We start from the raw sequence: 20,918 nt of genomic DNA on the forward strand, positions 1-20,918 counted from the left end.
GAGGAAGTATTGGAAACGATAAGAACTAATATTAGCCCCTGATTAGGCACAAGTGCTTTACCTGCACAATCTCATTTAATCCACACCAACCCTAGGAGGCAAACACTGATGTAACCAATTAGTAACTGAGAGATAGGCCCGGAGAGGGCGGCCAGCTACCCACGTTCACATGGTTGGGTATGATCGATCACTTGGCTGTCAGCTTCCCTTCCACCTCCTGCTCGCAGCTTTCTACGTAGCAGCAGCTAAAACCCACATTTCCCAGACTCCCCTGGGGCAGGGTTCCAGGGAAGAATAAAGTTCTGCGCTTGCTTTAGATGCACTTGCATGAGAGTTGGCTGCTTCAGACTGGGTGCGGTGTCTCATGCCTATAATCCCACCACTTTGGGAGGCCGAGGAGGGCAGATCATGAGGTCAGGAGCTCGAGACCAGCCTGACCAACATGCTGAAACCCTGTCTCTACTAAAAATACAAAAAAAAATTAGCCAGGTGTGGTGGTGGGTACCTGTAATCCCAGCTGCTGAGGAGGCTTAGGCAGTAGAATCGCTTGAACCTGGGAGGTGGAGATTGCAGTGAGTAGAGATCGAGCCACTGTACTCCAGCCTGGGTGACAGAGGGAGACTCCGTCTCAAAAAAAAAAAAAAGAGAGTTGGTTGCTTTGGTTGACAAGGGTGTGGAGATGCTGGGTTTCCTGCACTAGTGATCTCTTATCCAGCAGCTGCTTCTGTAGGTGTCAAGAAGCAGTTACAGTGGTGATGGCAGTGCCAGTTTCCCAGTCCCAGCTTCCCTTGGATTGAGCCCATGACTTTTTTTTTTTTTTGAGATGGAGTTTTGCTCTTGTTGCCCAGGCTGGAGAGCAATGGCAAGATCTCGGCTCATTGCAACCTCCACCTCCCGGGTTCAAGTGATACTCCTGCCTCAGCCTCCCAAATAGCTGGGACTACAGGTGTGCACCACCACACCCAGCTAAATTTGTATTTTTAGTAGAGATGGGATTTCACCATGTTGGCCAGGCTGGTCTCAAACTCCTGACCTCAAGTGATCCACCTGCCTCGGCCTCCCAAAGTGCTGGTGTTACAGGCGTGAGCCACCGTGCCCGGCCGACAGGGAGTTCTGCCAGGGAGTTCTTGACCTTCACAGTTGCAGGGTGGCCTCAGGTGGGTGGTGTGGATGTGTCCCGACAGCCATTCCTGGAGGCCCAGCCTCGATCCTGCTCCTGCAGCTCTTCCAGTGATTTTGCACAGACCTAATTCCCTTTATTGAATATTTTCTGTTGAAATTGCCTAGAGTAGTTTGTGTGTCCTGTACTAACCTGGCTGATCCAGCCCCGGAGCACATCAACACAAATTTGGGACCAACACCTGGGTCTCCCGCCTCCACACACCCTCTGCCACCTCTTCTGTCCCTCAGAGGAGGGAGTTTGGGGGCAGCAGGGATCTGTGCAAGGACTGGCACGCGCGGGCGTTTACAGTCTGGAGGCCCTGCTGACGCCCTGCAGGTCTAGGGGGGAAGAGACTTGGAGGGAGGAGGTGCTGGGAGGTCTAAGCAGAAGTCTCAGGGAAACAAGCCAGCCCTGTTCAGGAGACACTGGAACAAGGAGTGGACCAAGAGGTAAGAGGAGGAGAGACAAGATGCTCTCAGATGTAAGTAATGGGAAATGCTTCAAAATGGCAAAATGGCTTGAGGAAAGGACAATTTGTTAAACAGAAGGCAGCTCCAGCAGCTCGCTCACATCCCGGAGCAGCCCGGGTGCATCATCTCCCTACCGAGCTGGTCTCAGCCGGCCGGCCTCACCGCAGGGCTGTCCTCATGGCCACAAGATGGCTCTGCATTTCAAGTTCACAACAAGATATGCCACCTGTGATGAGAGAGGGGTCACCCTTTTTTGTGCTTTTTGTTTTTATTGGTGCCACGATCTGAATGTTTGTGCCCCCCTAAACATTCGGGTGTTGAAATCCTTGTCCCCAGTGTGATAGTTTTAGGAGTTTGGGGCCTTTGGGAGGTGATTAGTGTCCTTCCAAAAAAGGCCTGAGGGGCTGGGCAGGTGCGGTGGCTCAGCCTGTAATCCCAGCACTTTGAGAGGCTGAGGCGGGCAGATCACTTGAGGTCAGGAGTTTAAGACCAGCCTGGACAACATGGTGAAACCCCGTCTCTACTAAAAATACAAAAATTAGCTGGGCGTGGTGGTGCACAACTGTAATCCCAGTACTTTGAGAGGCCATGGTGAGTGGATCACTTGAGGCCAAGAGTTTGAAACCAGCCTGGCCAACATGATGAAACCCTACCTCTACTAAAATTACAAAAATTAGCTGGGCGTGGTGGCACACGCCTGTAATCCCAGCTACTCGGGAGGCTGAGGCAGGGGAATCACTTGAACCTGGGAGGTGAAGGTTGCAGTGAGCTGAGATCGTGCCACTGCACTCCAGCCTGGTCAACAGAGTGAGACTCCGTCTAAAATAAAATAAAATAACCCAAACATAGTGATGGCCTGGCTCCATCCCAGAACACAAAATGAAAATCTCAGGATCCTAGGCATCATCATTTTTAAAGAAATTTTCAAAATTGAATTCTGTTAACAATGAGGGAGGGGGAACGGATTTGCACAGGCAACAGCAGTGTTTGCCACGCTTGCTCAGTCCAGGCGGTGAGTCCAGCCACTCAAGGTGACTCCAGAGACATTTTGGGAAAGAAGGGGACTCAGAGAAGAAGCCACTCTGCTGTCCCCCGGGCAGGGCTGGCCCACCGCAGAGGCGGAGCTGAGTCCAAGCCTGGCACCAGCTCTCCCTGCAGCCTTCTGGAGTGTGAGCTGGTGGAGTTCCTTTTTAAACTTTTTGAATCTTAGTTTGCTGCTATTTCAACATCATCCTGACAGATTAGGATCGGGGAAATGTCACCGCTCAGCCCTGAGCACCCCAGCGTGGGATGAGCAGAGAGGTGGCCAGGGAGTGGAGGGGACTCCCTGGAGAGTGGTGAGGGCTCTGGAGCCGGGGGCCCCACATTCAAGGCAGATGGTGTGGGGACTGCCTGGATGGCAGCAGTTGGGAGAGAGGGGACAAGAGTCATTGCAGGTCACGGTTGGAGCGCAGGGGCCCCGTGCCCTACCTTTCCCTCAGGCGAGTCCTCAACCAATGGTCTCTAAACCACCAGCACATCCCTCATGACCGGCAGGCGCTGCCTGGCTTTGTAGGTAGTTCTCCTGTCACTTTATTCTTGCGTTTAATGTCTTTATCTGTCCGTGCAGCAGGGACATTTGCTGCTCAACAAATGACGACTGCTCCTCCACAGTCCCCAGAACCCTTTCAGCTCTGGGCTGCGGTCCTGGCCAACGGGCTGTGATCTGGGGTGGCCTCTCCAGTTCTCCCTTCCCTGCTTGGGTGAACCTCTAGCCCTGCACTGAGATGGTGAAGCCTCCATCAGCTCCTCTCTGCCTAACCTTGTGGAGCAGAGCTCCCCCAACCTCCTCTGTAGCCGCGGCCCTTCTGAGGTTAACTTCTTCCCGCTGCATAACCCTGCAGGTCCTGCCTAAGACACTTCCATCAAGGTGAGCTCCTAGAGTGTAGTCCACGCCATGACTGCCTGCTAGAGGAACACATGGCTGGGCGCGATCTTCCCTTCTGCTCTAGAACATCAGGAGACAGAGGGCATCAGCAACGCAACAGAGATGGAAGCCTTCTATGGCTTGAGACTTTGCCTTTTAGTTTCTCATTTGGGAGAGATTCTGATTACATTTTTTTTGTTTTGTTTGGGTTTTTTTGTTTGTTTGTTTATTTTGAGACGGAGTCTCACTCTGTCACCCAAGCTGGAGTGCAGAAATGCGATCTCGGCTCACTGCAACCTCCACCTCCTAGGTTCAAACGATTCTCCTGCCTCAACCTCCCGAGTAGCTGGATTACAGGCGCCCACCACCACACCCGGCTCATTTTTGTATTTTAGTAGAGATGGGAGTTTCACCATGTTGGTCAGGCTGGTCTGAAACTCCTGACCTCAAATGATCTGCCCGCCTCAGCCTCCCAAAGTGCTGGGATTACATACATTTTTTTTTTTTAATCTGAGAATCTAAACACCAGGAGCCACCAATGGACTCAACAATGGCGTGCTATGGCTGTGGCTCCTCGGCAGAAGTAGGTCCCCTTCTGTGCACTGTGCACAGCGTGGCATGGATTGCAATGTGCAACCCAGAAATATCACCTGCTCTCCTTGGTGACATGGGAGTTGTGATTATCCTTGGTCTTTATGTTTTGGACAATAGCAACTGTGTGGAAAGGTTGAATCATAATTGGGCAAATATTTTTTTTCCAGCCCATTCCTTAATCCATGTCATAGAAAGAAAAAACAGCAGATGAAATCATGGTGTTGGGACTACACCAATTTTTTTTAAAATTGCTGTTTTATTTTAAATTGAGATCTAACTTGGAAATAGAATTAGTTCAGAAAAGTTCAGACTTGGGGCATTATGAATAAATAGGTAATACTGTAAATTGTAAGAGTGTCATACTAACAACACATAGAAAAAGGAGATGGAAGAGGACGAGAAGAGGAAGAGGAGAAAGAGGTGATTATGATTCTCACCCATCTGCTCTAATTCTTCAGTTTGGAAAACGCAGATAATGTCCTTGGAAGCCCTCAGCTTTCTCTCCTCCATTCTGAATGTTTCCAACTGTGCCAACAGCTCCTGATGCAAAGGTTTTGAGGAGCGTCTGTGATGTCAGAGAAGACCAGATGTCCCAGAGCTGTGGCACCTGTGGCTGGCACCGGAGACCTGGGCTAGTGACACTGCTTCCTGAACCTCTGGTTCCTAATCTATAAATGAGGTCAGTGTGATGGCTCACACCTGTAATCTCAGCACTTTGGGAGCCTTAGGCAGGTGGATCAATTGAGGCCAGGAGTTCGAGACCAGCCTGGGCAACATAGTGAAACTCTGTCTCTACAAAAATTTAAAAATTAGCTGGGAATGGTGGTACACACCTGTAGTCCCAGCTACTGGGGAGCTTGAGGGGGGAGAATTGCTTAAGTCCAGGAGTTCGAGGCTACAGTGAGCCGTGTTTGCACCGCTGCACTCCAGCAACAGAAATCTGAAGGGGTGGCCAGCCCCTCCACAACTGTGGGCGTTTCTCCTCAGGTGGGACTGGAGACTGAGAAAAGAAAGAGACAAAGTATAGAGAAAGAAAAGTGGGCCCAGGGAACTGGCGCTCAGGAGGACCCACACCCCCACTGGCACTGGTCTCTGGGTTCCTTCAGTATTTATTGATCATTATCTCTACCATCTTGGAGAGGGGGATGTGGCAGGACAATAGGGGAGAGGGTCAGCAGAAAAACATGTGAACAAAGACCTCTGTGTCATAAATAAGTTTAAAGAAAGGTGCTGTGCCTTGATGTGCGTGTACACAAACATCCCTGGCCTTAAAGAGCAGTATGGCCGCTAGCATGTCTCACCTCCCGCCCTAAGGTGATTTTCTCCTATCTCAGTAAATAGAACATACAATCGGGTTTCACACCAAGACATTCTATTCCCAGGGAGGAGCAGGAGACGGATGCCTTCCTCTTAGCTCAACTGCAAAGAGGCCTTCCTCTTCCACTTCCTCAGCACAGACTCTTTATGGGTGTTGGGCTGGGGGAAGGTCAGGTCTCTCCCTTCCCCAGAGACCATATCTCAGGCTATCACTTGGGAAGAAACCCTGGACAATACCTGGCTTTCCTAGGCAGAGGTCCCTGCGGCCTTCCGCAGTGTATTGTGTCCCTGGGTACTTGAGATTAGAGAATGGTGATGACTTTCCCCACAAGATCCTGTCTGTAAAATAAAAAATAAAAATAAATAAATTTTAACAAACGGGCTCACATCCTCACTGCACAGGGCCATTGTGGGGTGAAGGTGAAGGTCAGAAGGCAGCGTGTGCCAGCCAATCCTTCCTCTTCCTCCCACCTTCAGCTGGGGGCAACTGTCATTTATCAGAGCATTGCCTGTGGGGCCCTTACCTGGGAGGCGTGAGGACAACAGGACACACTGTCTTTGATTAGGATGTTGTCTTTGTGGTTAATATGGTTTAAAACCTCTGGGCTGTTCTATCCCACAGTGGGATCCTATGAAGTTTGTTGCCATCTAAAATCAGGTAATTTCAGGCTGGGCACAGTGGCTCATGCCTATAATCCCAGCATTTTAGGAGGCCGAGGTGAGTGGATCATTTGAGGTCAGGAGTTCGAGACCAGCCTGGCCAACATGGTGAAACCCCGCCTCTACTAAAAATACAAAAATTAGCCTGATGCGGTGGTGGGCACTTGGAGTCCCAGCTACTCAGGAGGCTGAGGCAGGAGAATTGCTTGAACTCGGGGAGGTAGAGGTTGCAGTGAGCCAAGATCGCACCACTGCACTCCAGCCTGGGTGACAGAGCAAGCGAGACTCTGTCTCAAAATAAATAAATAAATAATAAAATCAGGTAATATCAGATGAGATGATGGTGCGGCGTGGGGGGGTATTTAGAGCAACAAAACACCAATGACGTCTTTGAAACTCACTCATTTTTTCATTTATTCAACAAATATTTACATAGCCCCATCTATGTATAGGCCACTGCTCTAGCCTCTAGAGATCTAGAGTGAATACAATGGACAAAGGTCAGCACTTGCCTTGAGTGGGGAAAGACAGGCAATAAACAGATGCACAGACAAGACAAAGACTAAGGCAGGTGAGTGAGAGTGAATAGGGAAAGGAGATGAGGTTTGAGCTGGCAGAGGCTGATGAGAAGGATCCAGGAGAACAAGGAACAGTCCTGAGGAAGGGAAAGGCTTGTAGGAGGCCGTGGGTGTTGAACCAGGAAGTTCGTGGCAGAGGTCAGAGAGTAAGACAGGGCCCAGAGCGCATGGCGCTTTGCAAGGCAATTTACGGATCCTCAAGTGCAATGGGGAGCCATCATAACATTTTATGTATTTGTTTATTTATTTGTTTTGAGAGCTGGAGTCTCCCTCTGTCGCCTGTGCTGCAGTGCAGTGGCATGATCATAACTCGCTGCAGCCTTGAGCTCCTGGGCTCAAGTGATCCCCTTGCCTCAGCCTCCTAAGTTGGGACTACAGGTGTGCACCATCACGCCTGGCTAATTTTCTCATATTTTGTAGAGATGGAGTTTCACCATGTTGCCCGGGCCGATCTTGAACTCCTGGCTTCAAATGATGCTACCACCTTGGCTTCCTAAGGTACTAGGATTGCAGGTGTAAGCCACTGTGCCTGACCTGCTAATTGGCTCTATCCAGAAAAAAAAACCTCTCATATCTTTATGGCAGGAGGTAATTTTGCAACTTGGACAGACATGCCCACTGGAAGTTAGGCTTCTTCCCTCTCACAGGAATTAGAATTTGGGGGTGCATTTCAAAGAGATGACACCCCAGCCCTTGAGAAAGATGTCTGGCTCGTAAAGCTGACAAGAGTCTTATTTATTATAGCTCCTGAAAAGACTTAAACACATTTCGAAAAGACAGAACTTATAATGACATGTTTTGCAAAGTAGGTGCTCTAAAACAAAGGAGGGGAGAGAAATCTTTTATTTTCAACAGAGAGAATTAAGGCTCTTTTTTCTATTTTTTGAGACAGAGTCTTGTTCTGTTGCCCAGGCTGGAGTGCAGTCGTATCAACACAGCTCACTGCAGCCTCAAACTCCCGGGCTTAAGCGATCCTCCCACCTCAGCCTCCGAAGTAGCTGGGACCACAGGCATGTACCACCATGACCAGCTAATTTTCTTATATTTATAAAATATAAGATGGCATCTCTCTCTGTTGCCCAGGCTGGTCTTGAACTCCTGGATTCAAGTGATCCTCCTGCCTTGGCCCCCCAAAGCACTAGGATTAGAGGCATGCGCCACTGTGCGTGGCATGCCTCTTATTTTTGCATTTTTAACTTTGCCCTAACGGAGATTTTTGTATTGGGAATATCATCTGGGTGCACAGTGAAGAATGAAGCACAGGGAAGCGAGAGTGGAGGAAAGAAGGCCACTTAGGAGGCATTTGCTGGTGCTCAGGCCAGGGGGGTGCGGGTGAAAATGCAGAGTTGGACACGTTTTTGTGATAGTTGAAGGTGTTCCCCTGGGGGCTTGTGGAAGTCTTGGACATGAAGGAAAGCTGGGGAGTAAAGGCTGACTCCTAGGTTTTGGCCTCAGCCACTCTGCAGGGTGACACGCATTGGGAAAGAATGGCTTAGGCCGGGCACGGCGGATCACGCCTGTAATCCCAACACTTTGAGAGGCCGAGGCGGGCGGATCACGAGGTCAGGAGTTTGAGACCAGCCTGGTCAATATGGTGAAACCCCGTCTCTACTAAAAATATAAAAATTAGTTGGGCGTGCTGGCACGCTCCTCTAGTCCCAGCTACTCGGGAGGCTGAGGCAGAAGAATCGCTTGAAACTGGGAGGCAGAGGTTGCGGTGAGCCGAGATCGCACCACTGCACTCCAGCCTGGGCGACAGACAGAGACTCTGCCTCAGAAAAAAAAAAAAAAAAAAAAAAGTGGCTTAGAGGGGAAAATCAAGAGTTCTCTTTTGGGCATGGAAGTGTTAATTTCCTATTGAGACTCCAAGTTCACAGGTCAAGTTGGTTATCAGTTGTCGGATATATGAGTCAGGAGCTCAAGGTCAGGAGGGATGGAGACTAACTTGGGAACATAAGCTGGTGAGGAAGGAGAACTGCAGCATGTGGGGTCCAGGAACCCGGAGAACAGAGTGCTCGAGGGAGGGTGGGGTCGGATGGAAGGAGGCAGCAGGGCAGTGGAGACATCCAAAGTGGCTGCGAGACCCTGGGGATCTGCCCACACGAGACTGCGCCTGCCTGGTCAAGAGCCAGGGGTTCCCCATAGGACAGAGGTGAGGGAGGGTCACCTGGGCAAGCGGAAGTGAGTGGGGGCAGGAAGCGCTGTTTGAGAACACCCATTCAAATGAGTCTTGCTGGGAAGGAGCGTAGAGGGATGAGGCAGTCGCCGCAGGGGGAGCCAGTTAGGAGAAAATATTATTTTGTTCTGTTCTTGGCTTTGGGTTTTAAAATTTTTTTAGAAACAGAGTCTCACTCTGGCACCCAGGCTGGAGTACAGTGGCACCTCATAGCTCACTACAGCCTCGAACTCCTGGGCTCAAGTGATCCTCCTGCCTCAGCCTCTCTAGCAGCTGAGACTACAGGCACACACCATTGCACCCAGCTAATTTTTTATTTTTAGTAGAGACAGGGTCTCTATTGCCTAGGCTGATATTGAACTCCCAGACTGAAGGGATCCTCCCACTTTGACCTCCCAAAGTACTGGGATTATAGGCATGAGCCACCACTCCCAGCCAAGATTTAGTTCGGCTCAATTCTCTGGGTATACTATAAGTCACAGGTCCACGCGGGAAACATCCAAACAAAACAAAACAAAAGTTTCCTCTCTGCCCCTGCTCCCACCCCTTCGCTGGAGGGAAGGAAGCACAGGTAACAGTTAACGACTTTTCTCGTTGCATTTGGGGTCTGGGGGACTTAGAATAAGGCGCAAGACACTAGAGAATAGGAATGGTCCAGGACAGAAGGGAAGACTGAAGACGCAGGGGAGAGAGGAAGGTCAGGAGTGGGAAGGGGGTGGTGGTGGCAGGGCACGGACCACGTGGAGGGTAGGCTTTTATTGGGAGCAGCCAAGTGGCCGGCGGCAGGCGAGGGTCCCAGGCGGGGCCGGGCACACCTGGTGGTGACAGCACAAAACTCTGTTTTCACAAGGAAATCTCAGCAAAAGCTGGGAGGGTTTTGCTGCATGATACCAGGAGAGTCTGTGTAGAGGACCCAGAGGGACCGGCCCAGCCTCAGCAGGTCTCCCCCAGCAGCCTCCCCTTACCTGCCAGGCCCAGGCTGGGAAGCTTCCTGGCTCTGGGTCTCACCAGCCCCCAGAACACCCAGCTCAGACTCGCCTTGCCGGACCCTGTCCTGGCCGTGGGTGCTGGTGCTGCCTGGCCTCGGGTCCTTTGCCCCCATGAGCAGCACTATGCCATAACCAAGGCGTTTTGTGTTGACTACTGCATCATCTCACAAAGTGACCCCTGCCCGAGATAGTGAAGCTAGTCTGGGAAGAGCGAGCATCAGCTCTCCGTATCTGAACCACTGTGCCGACAAGGCTCAGCCTCCTCAGGCTCTCCTTGGCTGGACACACCAGAGATGGAGCTGACCTCCCCAAGGCTAAAAGGAAGATGAGTGTCACCCTGACACTGTACATGGCCTCCTGGCACAAGGCCCCACCAGCTGATGAGAGGCCTTTGCTGGCACGTCAGTGACCACGCTTCGTGGGGCAGTGGGATCAGGCAGGACAGGTCGGTGGGTTCAGTGCTGCATAAGAAGCGCCATATGCCTGCATTTGCTGAGTTAGAAAATTGTATTCATCTCTTTATTGGTCTAGAATGGGGTGGGGACTTGGAGTGGTGAGGCCCGGGCCCATGTGGGAGTGGGGTGTGCACAGGACAGCAGGTCAGCAGAGGAGCGGGGCTGGGCTGGGGCTGCAGGAGTGACTCTCCCAGGGCCAGGAGAGCCAGTGAGGGTGGCCCGCACTCTGATGGGACACAGTGTGGCCAGGCCAGGCGGAGCAGCCCCTCCTCAGTGCCAGGTCATCTGTGAAAGGGACACGGAGCAGGCAGTGATCCCCAGGCCCTTGTCCCACGCAGCCTGGTCTCCCCCCACCCACAGCCCCTTCCCCCTCTCACCTTGGCCGGGCTCGGGGGGTATCTGACTTTCAGTGCTTCATCATTCATCAGAGACCTCACCAGGCAAGAGCGGCGGTGAGAGAAGGTCTCAAAGCTCTTCTTGCCGTGGTAGGACCCCATGCCGCTGTTCCCTGCGGAGGAGAAGTCGGTTCAGGGCTCAGCATCCTGCCCCCAGGATGCCCCAGGCTTCCCTCTCCACCTTGTTGGGTGTATCCCAGAACCACAAGGACAGACAGGCAGAGCCCCAGCCATCATCACCCATCCTTCCCTCAAATCCTGGGGCCCTCAGCACCCAGCCCCAGGTTGTGGCCCTTTTCTGGGCCTCCTGAGGGTGGCCAATGTCCAGGGTGTCCCCAGGGCATCCATGCTGGGGACAACAGTGGGAGTGCCCAGCAAGGGTCTAATCCCAGGTCTGCCACTAAATAGCTGTGTGACCTTTGGCCTGGGTCACCTTTCTCAGGCCTCCATGAAACAGGCTGGTGCACCAGGTGACCTCTAGGACCCTCTAGACTCCCAGGTTAAGTGTGTCTGATGGATGGCAGGCAGAGGCCAAGGCCCAGATGGAAGAGGTTAGCAGGAAGCTGCGGCCTGGGCCACAGGAGGCGGCCCCTCCTGAATTTGCTGGGTGAGGGTGCCCAACCCTGGGGGCCCCCGAGGGAGGCAGGGAGGCAGCAAGCTCAGCCCCAGACTCACCCACTCCCCCAAAGGGCAGAGAGTGCAAGGTGATGTGGACGATGACATCGTTGGCCGTCACCCCACCGCTGGATGTCTCTGCAATCATCTTCTTAATCACCTGCACCAGGACCCAGCCATTGACCTCAGTCTCCTGTCCACAGGATGCCACAGCCCCCCACCCCACCCTGCCTGGGTACAGCCTGGAGCCACAGGGACAGGAGCAGGTGGAGGCAGAGCCCTAGCCGCCGTCTCCCGCTCTTCCCGCAGACCGCGTGGCCCTCAGCACCACACGAGCAAAGAGCGACAGCAGCCGCCCCCACGCCTGTGTGCAGGGCCCTGGGCAAGGATCGCTCATTCAATGCCCTCAGGTGATGCTGCTGTCCTGATCTTAGAGATGAGGTGAAAGGAGCTCAGAAAGATCCAGTGACTTGCCCAAGGTCACACAGCCAGAGAACAGTGAAGCTGCAGTTTGAACCCAGGTCTGTGGGCCCCAGGACCCTGCAGGAGGGCACCCCAGGCCCACTGCCCACCTTGTCGTTGCTGGAGAACACGTAGAGGGCCAGGGGCTTCTCGCGCTGGTTGATGAACTGGATGGCCTCCTCCAGGCTGCGCACGCACACGATGGGCAGCACAGGCCCGAAGATCTCCTCCTGCATCACTGGGGACTGGGGGTCCACGTCCGTGAGGATGGTGGGGGCTGAGGCAGGAAATGAGCCAGAGTTGGATGGCACAGAGACCCCCACGCGGTTGGAAAGTGCAAGCACCTAGACCCAACCTATTCCAGGCGAAGCTGCCCAGGCTTGGAAAAGGGCAGGGACGAGGCCCCAGAGAGGTGCCGCAGGCACCTGTGTCCCGGGTGCCATCTGGGCAGACCACTGGGGACAACTACAGGTTAACCTGTATGGAAGGACCCGAGATCTGTCTCCAGGAGCAGGCACTGCACCCGCCGGCCACCCGATGCCCTGCCAGAATTCTCTTGTCTCCTTGACAAACTCGGGGCCAAGTGGGCCCCATGTGGTGACCCACAGCCTGGGCACTGGGGGCCCCTCACGGCTTGGCACACCTGGGGCTCCTATGGCCTCTGCTGTCCCTGCTCCTGCTGCTACAGAGGGGCGGGGAGATGAGGCCCCTCTTTCTGGGCCTTTGTTGGGAGAGGGGATTCTGAGGCTGGAGCAGGGGCTGTCCTCAGCCCCTGCCTGCTAGAGTCTACCCCAGGCTCCCTGGTGAAAGCAGTTTATACCCAACCCGAGGTCATGTCTGCTTATCAAATATCTGTGCCCACTTGCTGTGAACTTGCTGGGGACCCCTGTGGCCTGGGCAGGTGGGCTGTGCCCTTCAGGGGTCACGCACCTATGTAGCGAGTGGCCGCATCCCCGGTGCCCCCATAAGCCACCTTCTGGCCCTCAATCAGGCCCATCACCCTCTGGAAGTGCCGCGCACTAATGATTCTTCCATAGTCCCGGGACTTCTTGGCATCTTCCCCATAGAACTCCTGTGGAGAAGAGGTGGGGGCTTCGGGTAAGGACGCAGACCCTCGTCGTGGCCAAAAGCTGCTCAGACACAGGCCAGCAGTGGCTGTCTTTGGCTGATGGGATTCTGGGTGGAGATTTTTCTTCTTCTTTATGCTTTTTAATCTTTTCCAAATTATCTATAGTGAGTGTGCATTACCTTTTTTTTTTTTTTTTTCTTAGAGACAGGGTCTTGCTCTGTTGCCCAGGCTGGAGTGCAGTGGTACAATCATAGCTCACTGCCGCCTCGAACTCCTGGACCCAACCAATCCTCCAGCCTCACCGCAGCCTTCCAAGTAGCTGAGACAACAGGCATGCACCACCCATCCACCATGGTTGGCTAATTTAAAAACATTTTTTGCAAAGACGGGATCTTGCTATGTTACCCAGACTGGTCTCAAACTTCTGGCCTCAAGTGATCCTCCAGCCTCCACCTCCCAAAGTGCAGGATTATGGGTGTGAGCCACCATGCCTAGCTTGCATTATATTTATATTAGAAGAAAATAAATCCACTGTTTCCAAATCCCTAGAAGTTAGTTAAGGGGCCAGGCCCACCTTGTGATGGGAGGCTTCCCATCCCACCCCGCCAAGGGTCCCATACTCACTTTCAGTGACTTCTTGAGTTTCTCCACAATTTGGTTCTGGATCGAGGGGTCACAGAGGATGTAGTCGGGGGCCACGCAGGTCTGGCCACTGTTCATGAATTTCCCCCAGGCGATGCGTCTGTGAAAGTCCCAGACTGGACTAAATCCAAAAGGTTCCCCAAGAGCTGCACCTCGTTTTGCAGACCCTTGAGCTCTCTGGTCAGCAGAAGCCATCGGCTGTGACCTTGCCACCAGTGAGTCCTCCCAAGCGGTCTGCTTACTTCTAGACACTGGACCAGGAAGACCCAATGCCCCGATTGTGTTCACCGGGGACTGGTAGGGAATTTCTAGAGGACGTCTGTTGGGGGCAGCCTCCGTGCTCCCTGATCACGCCCTTGCCCTGCACAGCCAGATGTCACTGCTACTCAGGCTCCCCTACATCTCTGGGGGCCACAGATGTGGGATAGGGAGGTGGCCAGAGCCCTGGCTAGGGTCGGGAGGTGCAGATACGGGATCTTCCCCAGACCCCGAGTGGCGGTGGCTCTTCTCCCTCTGGGCCTGCTCTCCAGAACTCAGATTGCCCTGCCCCAGCAGAGGGCTGGACCCAGTACAGTTCCTTGTGTCCTGAACATCCCACAGTTGCTTTTTCTGCAGCCTCTGCTTGGAGTACCACTTCCCCAGTGATGCCCACTCAGCGAACAGAGCTCAGCCTGGACCTCTCCCCCTCCAGGAAGCCTTCTGGGACTCCCCACGCGTCTTCTGTGCACCTGGTCCCCACCCCTATCCCCATGTGAGTTTCTGCCAGGACCACTGCTCCGTGAGGCAGGGAGTGTCTGTGCTACTCAGAGTGGACCCACAGCGTGAGGTGCAGTCATGTGTGCTGGAAGGCAGAGTAAGGGCCGCTGCAGCCAGCAGGCCGGAGCCTCTCACCGGCAGGCCACGTCCAGGCCACAGTTCTTGTCCACGTAGCAGGGGCTCTTCCCTCCCAGCTCCAGCGTGACAGGGGTCAGGTGCTGGGCAGCAGCCGTCATGACGATCTTCCCTACGCCCGTGCTGCCCGTGTACAGGATGTGGTCGAACCTCTCCTTGAGCAGCTCCGTGGTCTCAGGGACACCCCCATTGATGACTGGGTACAGATCCTTCCAAGCAAGGAGAGAGGGGGGGCTCAGCGAACACCAAGCCCTTCCTCGCTCTCACAAGTGTAGATGGGCAGTGGCCGAGACCAGCAGCCCCGAAGCCCAGCACCCCACCTTGGGGGCAGGGGGTGGTAACTGGCAGTAGACCCCCTTTCCTGGCCCAGGGGCTCTGTTCACCCCAATGAGAGAAGGCAGCTGCTAAGGACCATCCTCAGCGCCACCAGCTTGGTCCCTTGCTGCAAGAATTCACTATTTCTCATCCCCCAAATACCTGGCCCCAGCTCAGTTATGAGGCCATGGAGTTATGAGGCCCCGGAGGGCACCTCACCTTGTCCAGGTACTGGGGGATGATGGTAGCCAGCAGGCTCGCCATGTTCTCACTCAGCTCCGAGGGCTTGAGGACCACCGCGTTCCCTGCAGAGCACACAGAGCCAGGCCTATGCCCAGGGTACCTCACCCAGAGGCTCTGCCCTCCCAAGGACCACACCTGAAGCCTCCCCTCCATCGTGTGTCCTCGGAAGAGTGGATGGGAGAGTTATTGGCACACAAGCACATGCCACGGGGCACACCCAGGAGCACACACGGACACATGACAGAGGGACACGCACAGGCACACGCTGGCCACAGTTGCACCACCTGGCCCTCTGAGTTGCTGAGATGTTGGAGGAAAAGCAGAAAGGGGAGAGAGGCTCTGGGGGCCTGGATGGTAGAACAGCGCTGGCCCCTTCTAGGAAGGAAGCCCTGGTGCATATTAGGTAACAGAAGCTCCAGCCCCCCAAGGGTGGGGGAAGGCAGGCCCTCTCTCCATCATCAGGTGCGGACACCTGAGCCTGACTGGACCTCAGGCACCAAGAGGCCTGGCTAAATAGCGTGGTCCCCACAACCTCCCGTGACAGACCCAGCAAACCCTTATCTGACCCCAGGACTCTTCACACGGGCCTGAGCCCGTCCTGGCTCGCTCCGTGGTGGTGGACGGTGCTCCCCCAGCTTCCCTTCCCACAGGGCCATGCACCTGCAGCGATGGCGCCCACCATGGGCTGGATGGTGAGGTTGAAGGGGTAGTTCCAGGTGCCGATGACAAGGACCACGCCCAGAGGCTCCGAGTGGATGTAGAGCTCATCCTGCTGAGTCTGGGGCGTCTTCTCCACGGGCTCATCCGCAGCCCACTCGGGGAGCTTCTGGATCATGTACTCTATCTCCTCCAGGACGTACACCACCTCCTCGTAGTAGGCATTCCATTCGTTCTGCAGGGATAGAGCCCCTGTGAGCTTCCACGGCCAGGGCCCGCCTGCAGCTGGGGCGAGTGAGGAGCCCCACTGCTCAGCTGCCAGGGTGATGGGGGCCGCTCACTCAGCCCAGGGTGGGGGCAGCCGCAGAAGGCCCCCAGGGGAAGCAGAGCCAGGATTATCCACTTGGACCTGTGGGTCTGAGAAGGCCCCTTTGTGCCAGAGGAGGGCCCAGGTAGGTTTGGATGTGTGGGGCCCCAGGGGAGAGAGCGTGAAGGGGCCAGGCATGGGCAAGGGGATGGATCCAGGTAGGGGGAATAGAGCTGGGCAGGGGAGAGTAGATCCAGGCAGTGGGGATGGATCCGTGGAGGCGGGGATGGATCTGGGGACGGGGGATAGATCCGGGCACTGGGAGATGGATCCGGGCAGGGTGGACGGAGCCAGGCCCTTCAGATGTCTGGAGGGGGATGCAGGACCAAGGGCTGCTGGGCGCTCAGGGCCTCCTTCGGGAAGCAGGGGTGAGAAGAGGGGATGCAGACGGCGGAAAACGCCTCTCTTTTATAAACTTGGGCTGTGAAGAGCAACACAGAAGCTGTAAAGTCAACGGAGTGGGTTTCCTTATTGTTTCTGGTTTAAGATGAGAAGTCCTGGGCGATTTCTTTAGAAGTAGAGGAGCAGGCCTGGCGCTATGGCTCACGCCTGTAATCCCAGCACTTGGAGAGGCCGAGAACTCCTCCTGAGGAACTCCTGAGGTCAGGAGTTCAAGACCAGCCTGTCCAACATGGCGAAACCCCGTCTCTACTAAAAACACAAAATTAGCCGGGCATGGTGGTGCACGCCTGTATTCCCAGCTACTCGGGAAGCTGAGGCAGGAGAATTGCCTGAACCCGGGAGGCGGAGATTGCAGTGAGCGGAGATCGCACCATTACACACTCCAGCCTGGGTGACAGAGTAAGACTCCATCTCAAATAAATAAATGAAATAAAATAAAAATAAAAGTGCAGGAGCAAAGAGGGTAGTCGGTGGGAGGATGGACTCCGGAGCGCCGGACCCCAGGCAGGATGTGGGGACAGCAGGGGTCTGCAGACGCGGAGGCATCTGATCTTGCTCAGGGCGAGGGACGGAACAGCCCCTGTGAGGACTGGGAGGGAGGGAAGATCCCCCCATGCCCTCCGGGGTGCCAAGCTGCTCTGGTTCCTGGTGTGGAGAACCAGGTGGTCCTGCGTGGGGCTGAGGAATGGGGGGGACCAAAAGTTCGGGGTGTCGGGGCAGCAGGAGAGTTGAAATGGGGGACGCTGCGGGCGGGACGCGGAGGCCAGGCCAGGAGGAAAAGCCCAGAGGGCGAAAGAGGCGGCAGGGAGGCGGGGTGGGGGGGCGCGGGGCCCGGCGGCCCAGGTGGCCCCAAGTTCTTCCTGACCCTCTCCGGGCCGCACTGCCCCCAGCCCCCCGCCCCGCCGCGAGGCCCCGACACTGGCAGAGGGCGGCCGCCCAGCCCGAGCACCTTGTGCAGGTCTGCGGCCAGCGCGCCCACCAGCTCCTGCTCGCGCTCCTGGATCAGGCGCCGCAGCGCCTCCAGCTGCTGGATCCGGAACTGCAGCGGGCGGGTCCTCCCCGAGCTGAAGGCGGCGCGGGCGCGCTTCACGGCCTCGCTGATCTTGCTCATGGTGCCTGGGGACAGAAAGCACCTGCAGCTGGCGGAGGGGCACGAGCGCACCCCGCCTCCCACCCCGCCTGAATGCTATAGGAAGGGACTTCCCTGGGCCCGGGCTCGGCCTTGCGGAAAACGGCCTTCCCGCTGGAAGGTCCGCTTTCTGCCTGGCCTCCTCTCCCGCCCCTCACTCAGACGCCGGGGCCCCTGGCTGCCTTGCTAGCCCCTGAGAAGGTGACACCCGCAGCAACACGCGCCCTAAACAGAACTGCTGCTGGGGGCTCTTGGCAGCGTGCTGGGGCAGGGCCTTTCCTGGCCTCTCCCGCTCCGATACTTGCTTGCAAAGTTGGTGGCACAGTCCCAGATCAACACCCCTAGAGCTCTGCACACACAGTCAGCCACTCTCCAGATCAGATTGGAGGGGCACACCCAAGCCGATAAAGGAAAACCCAGCACCACCCTCCTGGCTAAGCCATTGTTCTAAAAAGCGCTGGTTTCTTGGCAGAGCTGAACCAGGCTTGGTGTGTAAACCCATGCGTGCCACACCTGGGAGACGCACGCCCATGACCACCAAGGATTCACAGAGCTGCAGATTTCCACAAAGAGGTGTGAAGGTGATTCCTGCTACCAATACACGAAACCATAGTGGCAAATTGGGATGGCCCTTCTGGGGGCAATTTGGCGATATGTGGCAAAAGTTTTTCAAACGTATTTCTCTGTGACAAAGAAGTCCTACAGCCTTTCCTAAACATTCACGAATAAGAAAGTCATCACTGTTTTCTATAGCAGGGAAATATTGGAAATACCCCAAAGGTCCGAAAGAGGAGACGGTTTAAATGACTCCTGTCACACCCACGTGAGGGATTACTGTGCAGTGTTTAGGGATTAGGTGGAGCAGGCTATTCAGAGCATGTTTGTAGGGGCTCTCTACACCAGGGGTGTCCCAGGCACTGAGGATAAGAAAGAAAACAGGTTCCAGGCTGGGCGCGGTGGCTCACGCCTATAATCCTAGCAAACACTTTGGGAGGCTGAGGTGGGTGGGTCATCTGAGGTCAGAAGTTCAAAACCAGCCTGGCCAACATGGTGAAACTCCGTCTCTGCTAAAACTACAAAAATTAGCCAGGAGTGGTGGCAGGCGCCTATAGTCCCAGCTACTTGGGAGGCTGAGGCAGGAGAAGTGCTTGAACCAAGCCGGGAGGAGGAGGTTGCAGTGGGCTGAGATTGCGCCATTGTACTCCAGCATTTTGACCAGGAGAATGGAGTCATAATCACAGAGGTCTCCTATTAGATTAGTGGTAGGAGGTAAGGCAAGGTTAGTGAGATTTGCTAGAAGTCAAGAGGCTATCAGTGGAAGCGGTATTTGAATGCTTCGGGTAAGTAATATAATTACTTTTAGCGAGACTTCATCAAGAAAGAAAAGAAAAGAAAAAAGAAAAGAAAAGAAAAGAGGTTATGGAACAACTCCATCAAGAAAGAAAGAAAGGGAAGGGAAGGGGAGGGGAAGGGAGGGGAGGGGAGGGGAGGGGAGAGCAGGGAAGGGGAGGGGAGTGGAGGGGAGGGAAGGGAAGGGAAGGGAAGGGAAGGGAAGGGAAGGGAAGGGAAGGGAAGGGAAGGGAGTTATGGAATAACAGACGTACCAGGCGTGTGTGTGTGTGCGCGTGTGTGTGTGTTCTAACATGCAAGAAAGGACTAGAACAGTAGCCCCCAACGTGATGGGACAATTGATGGGGGTGAAATTATTGATGATCTGTTTTCCTCTTATGCAATGTTTGACTTTTTGCAATGAGCTTGTATTTTTTAAATTTTGGTGCATTTTAAGATAGGCAATACATGCTCATGAAACAAAATGTAAAATATAGCAAACGGACACAGAAAAAGGTCCACCGCCCTCGTCCCTGCTCCATCAGCTGTCAGGTGCTGCCCCACAGAGGGGCCACTGTTATCAGTTCCTGACTCCCCTTCCAGAGATACTCAGCCCACTTGCAGACCCGGCATAACTTTTAACATCAGCAGAAATAGGGTATCTCCATTTTTTTTAAAAAAAACCCTATATATCATAAGTAATATATAATTATATTGTATATAGATATATGGTCCTGCCTACCTTCCAGCGAGTGGCTTCTGATCCATTCTCTGCCTCCCCTCCCCATAGGCTGACCCCTAGCCCCAGGCTTTCTGCACAGGGAGCGGGGACCTGCTGGCTTCGAGGGTGCTCTAAGCCTGGCCCTTCCACGGCCCCTCCCTGTGATCTGATAGGAGGCTGGGGAAGCCCCCTCTCTGGGACCTTCTCAGTTCCATGGGCCAGGCCCCTCCTGCTGACCACAACCCGAGCCCTGCAGGAAGGTCCTGCTTCTCTCCCGAGCCTTGTACGGTCAAAGCAGGGCAGCAGCCTTAGGCACCAGCCACCGAGGCAGGCCGCCCAGGTGAGAAGAGCCTGGTGAGCGTGGGACGGGACTGGTCTTGCACCCCAGCATCGCCACTCGGAACTGTGGTCTCTGGGCAGGACGGCCTTCCCAGGCCTTCCCCGAGAGACAGGTTAACAAAGATGCCACTTCACAGAGATGAGTGGAGACCGTCACGTTGCAGCTGCACCCAAATGGGAGCTGCTGCTGCATGCACTGGGGGCCTCCCCAGCACCCGTCGCCTCACACCCCACGTTCTTGCACCCCGCTCCTCTCACCTGTGCCGGTGTTGACTTTGCCCCCCAGTGGCACCCCCTCCCTTCCTCACTGCCTTCTGTGCTCACAAAAGCTCTAGAGTGGCGCCTATGAAGAAGGAACAATGATGAGTGCGTTTGACAGATGAGGAAAGGGAGACTGAGAAACGCTCAGTGCTCTGTCTGGTCTCACAGGTAGCAAATGGCACGTCGGGGCTTGAACCCACATCCATCTCTGTTGGCAGCTCATGCCTTTACCACTTGGCTCTGCTACCTTCCCTCCAGTGATGGAGTCTGACGGCCCATCAAGGCCTCTCACCCCACAGCCACCTTGGTGTCTCTGCTCCACGGATTCCTGGGACCTCCGCCTCCCGGTTTGGGGGATGGCAAAGCTGCCAGAGGTCCAGGAGGATGCTCCAGAGATGATGGTCCCGGAGGCAGGGACCAGCCCCCTGGGAGATGATGTAGGACTCTTAACACTTAGGGCCCCCGCTCCGAGGGCAGGCGCCACCTAGACAAGAGAAAAAATAAGGTAAGCAGGGAAGAGGATTACCTTTGACACAGCCTCTCCTGGTAACTGGGGCTCCTGGAACAGCAACAGCCAAGAGGGGACGTATTTAAGGACCCTCCTTCCTGCCCACTGAGCCCTTGGAGTTCCTGCCCAGGAAGTTTGCGTGACAAGAAAAAAAAATATTCAAATGTGGGGTGTGGCGTCCTCTGGACCTCTGCTCCCTACAGCCCTGGTTTTGGGGATTAGGTCCCGGGCTGTCTGCTTTTGTTCGCTTCTGAAATGCCAGAATG

General features: G+C 54.8%; 1 protein-coding gene across 3 annotated transcripts; it reads right to left on the minus strand.

Annotated features, from left to right (window-relative positions):
- Window positions 1–10,340: 10,340 nt before the first annotated feature.
- ALDH3A1 (aldehyde dehydrogenase 3 family member A1) lies at window positions 10,341–20,710 on the minus strand. 3 transcript variants are annotated; one of them, XM_005583122.5, is made up of 11 exons: window positions 20,671–20,710; window positions 17,315–17,481; window positions 15,600–15,831; window positions 14,916–15,001; window positions 14,382–14,590; window positions 13,473–13,590; window positions 12,710–12,851; window positions 11,890–12,056; window positions 11,378–11,477; window positions 10,685–10,815; window positions 10,341–10,592 (listed from the first exon to the last, which is right to left on the minus strand). In XM_005583122.5, the coding sequence occupies exons 2-11, from the start codon at window positions 17,474–17,476 to the stop codon at window positions 10,578–10,580; spliced, it is 1,362 nt and encodes a 453-aa protein (XP_005583179.1). In that variant the 5' UTR covers window positions 17,477–17,481; window positions 20,671–20,710; the 3' UTR covers window positions 10,341–10,577. The 3 variants fall into 3 exon arrangements, with proteins under 3 accessions (XP_005583179.1, XP_045231165.1, XP_065388953.1); XM_045375230.3 differs by lacking the exon at window positions 20,671–20,710 and adding an exon at window positions 19,566–19,683; XM_065532881.1 differs by lacking the exon at window positions 20,671–20,710 and adding an exon at window positions 17,731–17,878.
- Window positions 20,711–20,918: the final 208 nt, after the last annotated feature.

This window comes from Macaca fascicularis, chromosome 16 (genome assembly GCF_037993035.2).
Source record: "Macaca fascicularis isolate 582-1 chromosome 16, T2T-MFA8v1.1".
Classification (NCBI taxonomy): Eukaryota; Metazoa; Chordata; class Mammalia; order Primates; family Cercopithecidae; genus Macaca; species Macaca fascicularis.

Bases quoted from the DNA above. Each gene is read 5' to 3' on its own strand.
- ALDH3A1 (XM_045375230.3), bottom strand. From the start codon at position 19,611: ATGGGGAGGGGAGGCAGAGAATGGATCAGAAGCCACTCGCTGGAAG. The intron at 15,002-15,599 runs GTGCATGGCCCT...TGTGCTCTGCAG, and splicing joins GGTGGGCGCCATCGCTGCAG to GGAACGCGGTGGTCCTCAAG. The intron at 10,816-11,377 runs GTGAGTCTGGGG...TCTCCTCCGCAG, and splicing joins TCTGCCCTTTGGGGGAGTGG to GGAACAGCGGCATGGGGTCC.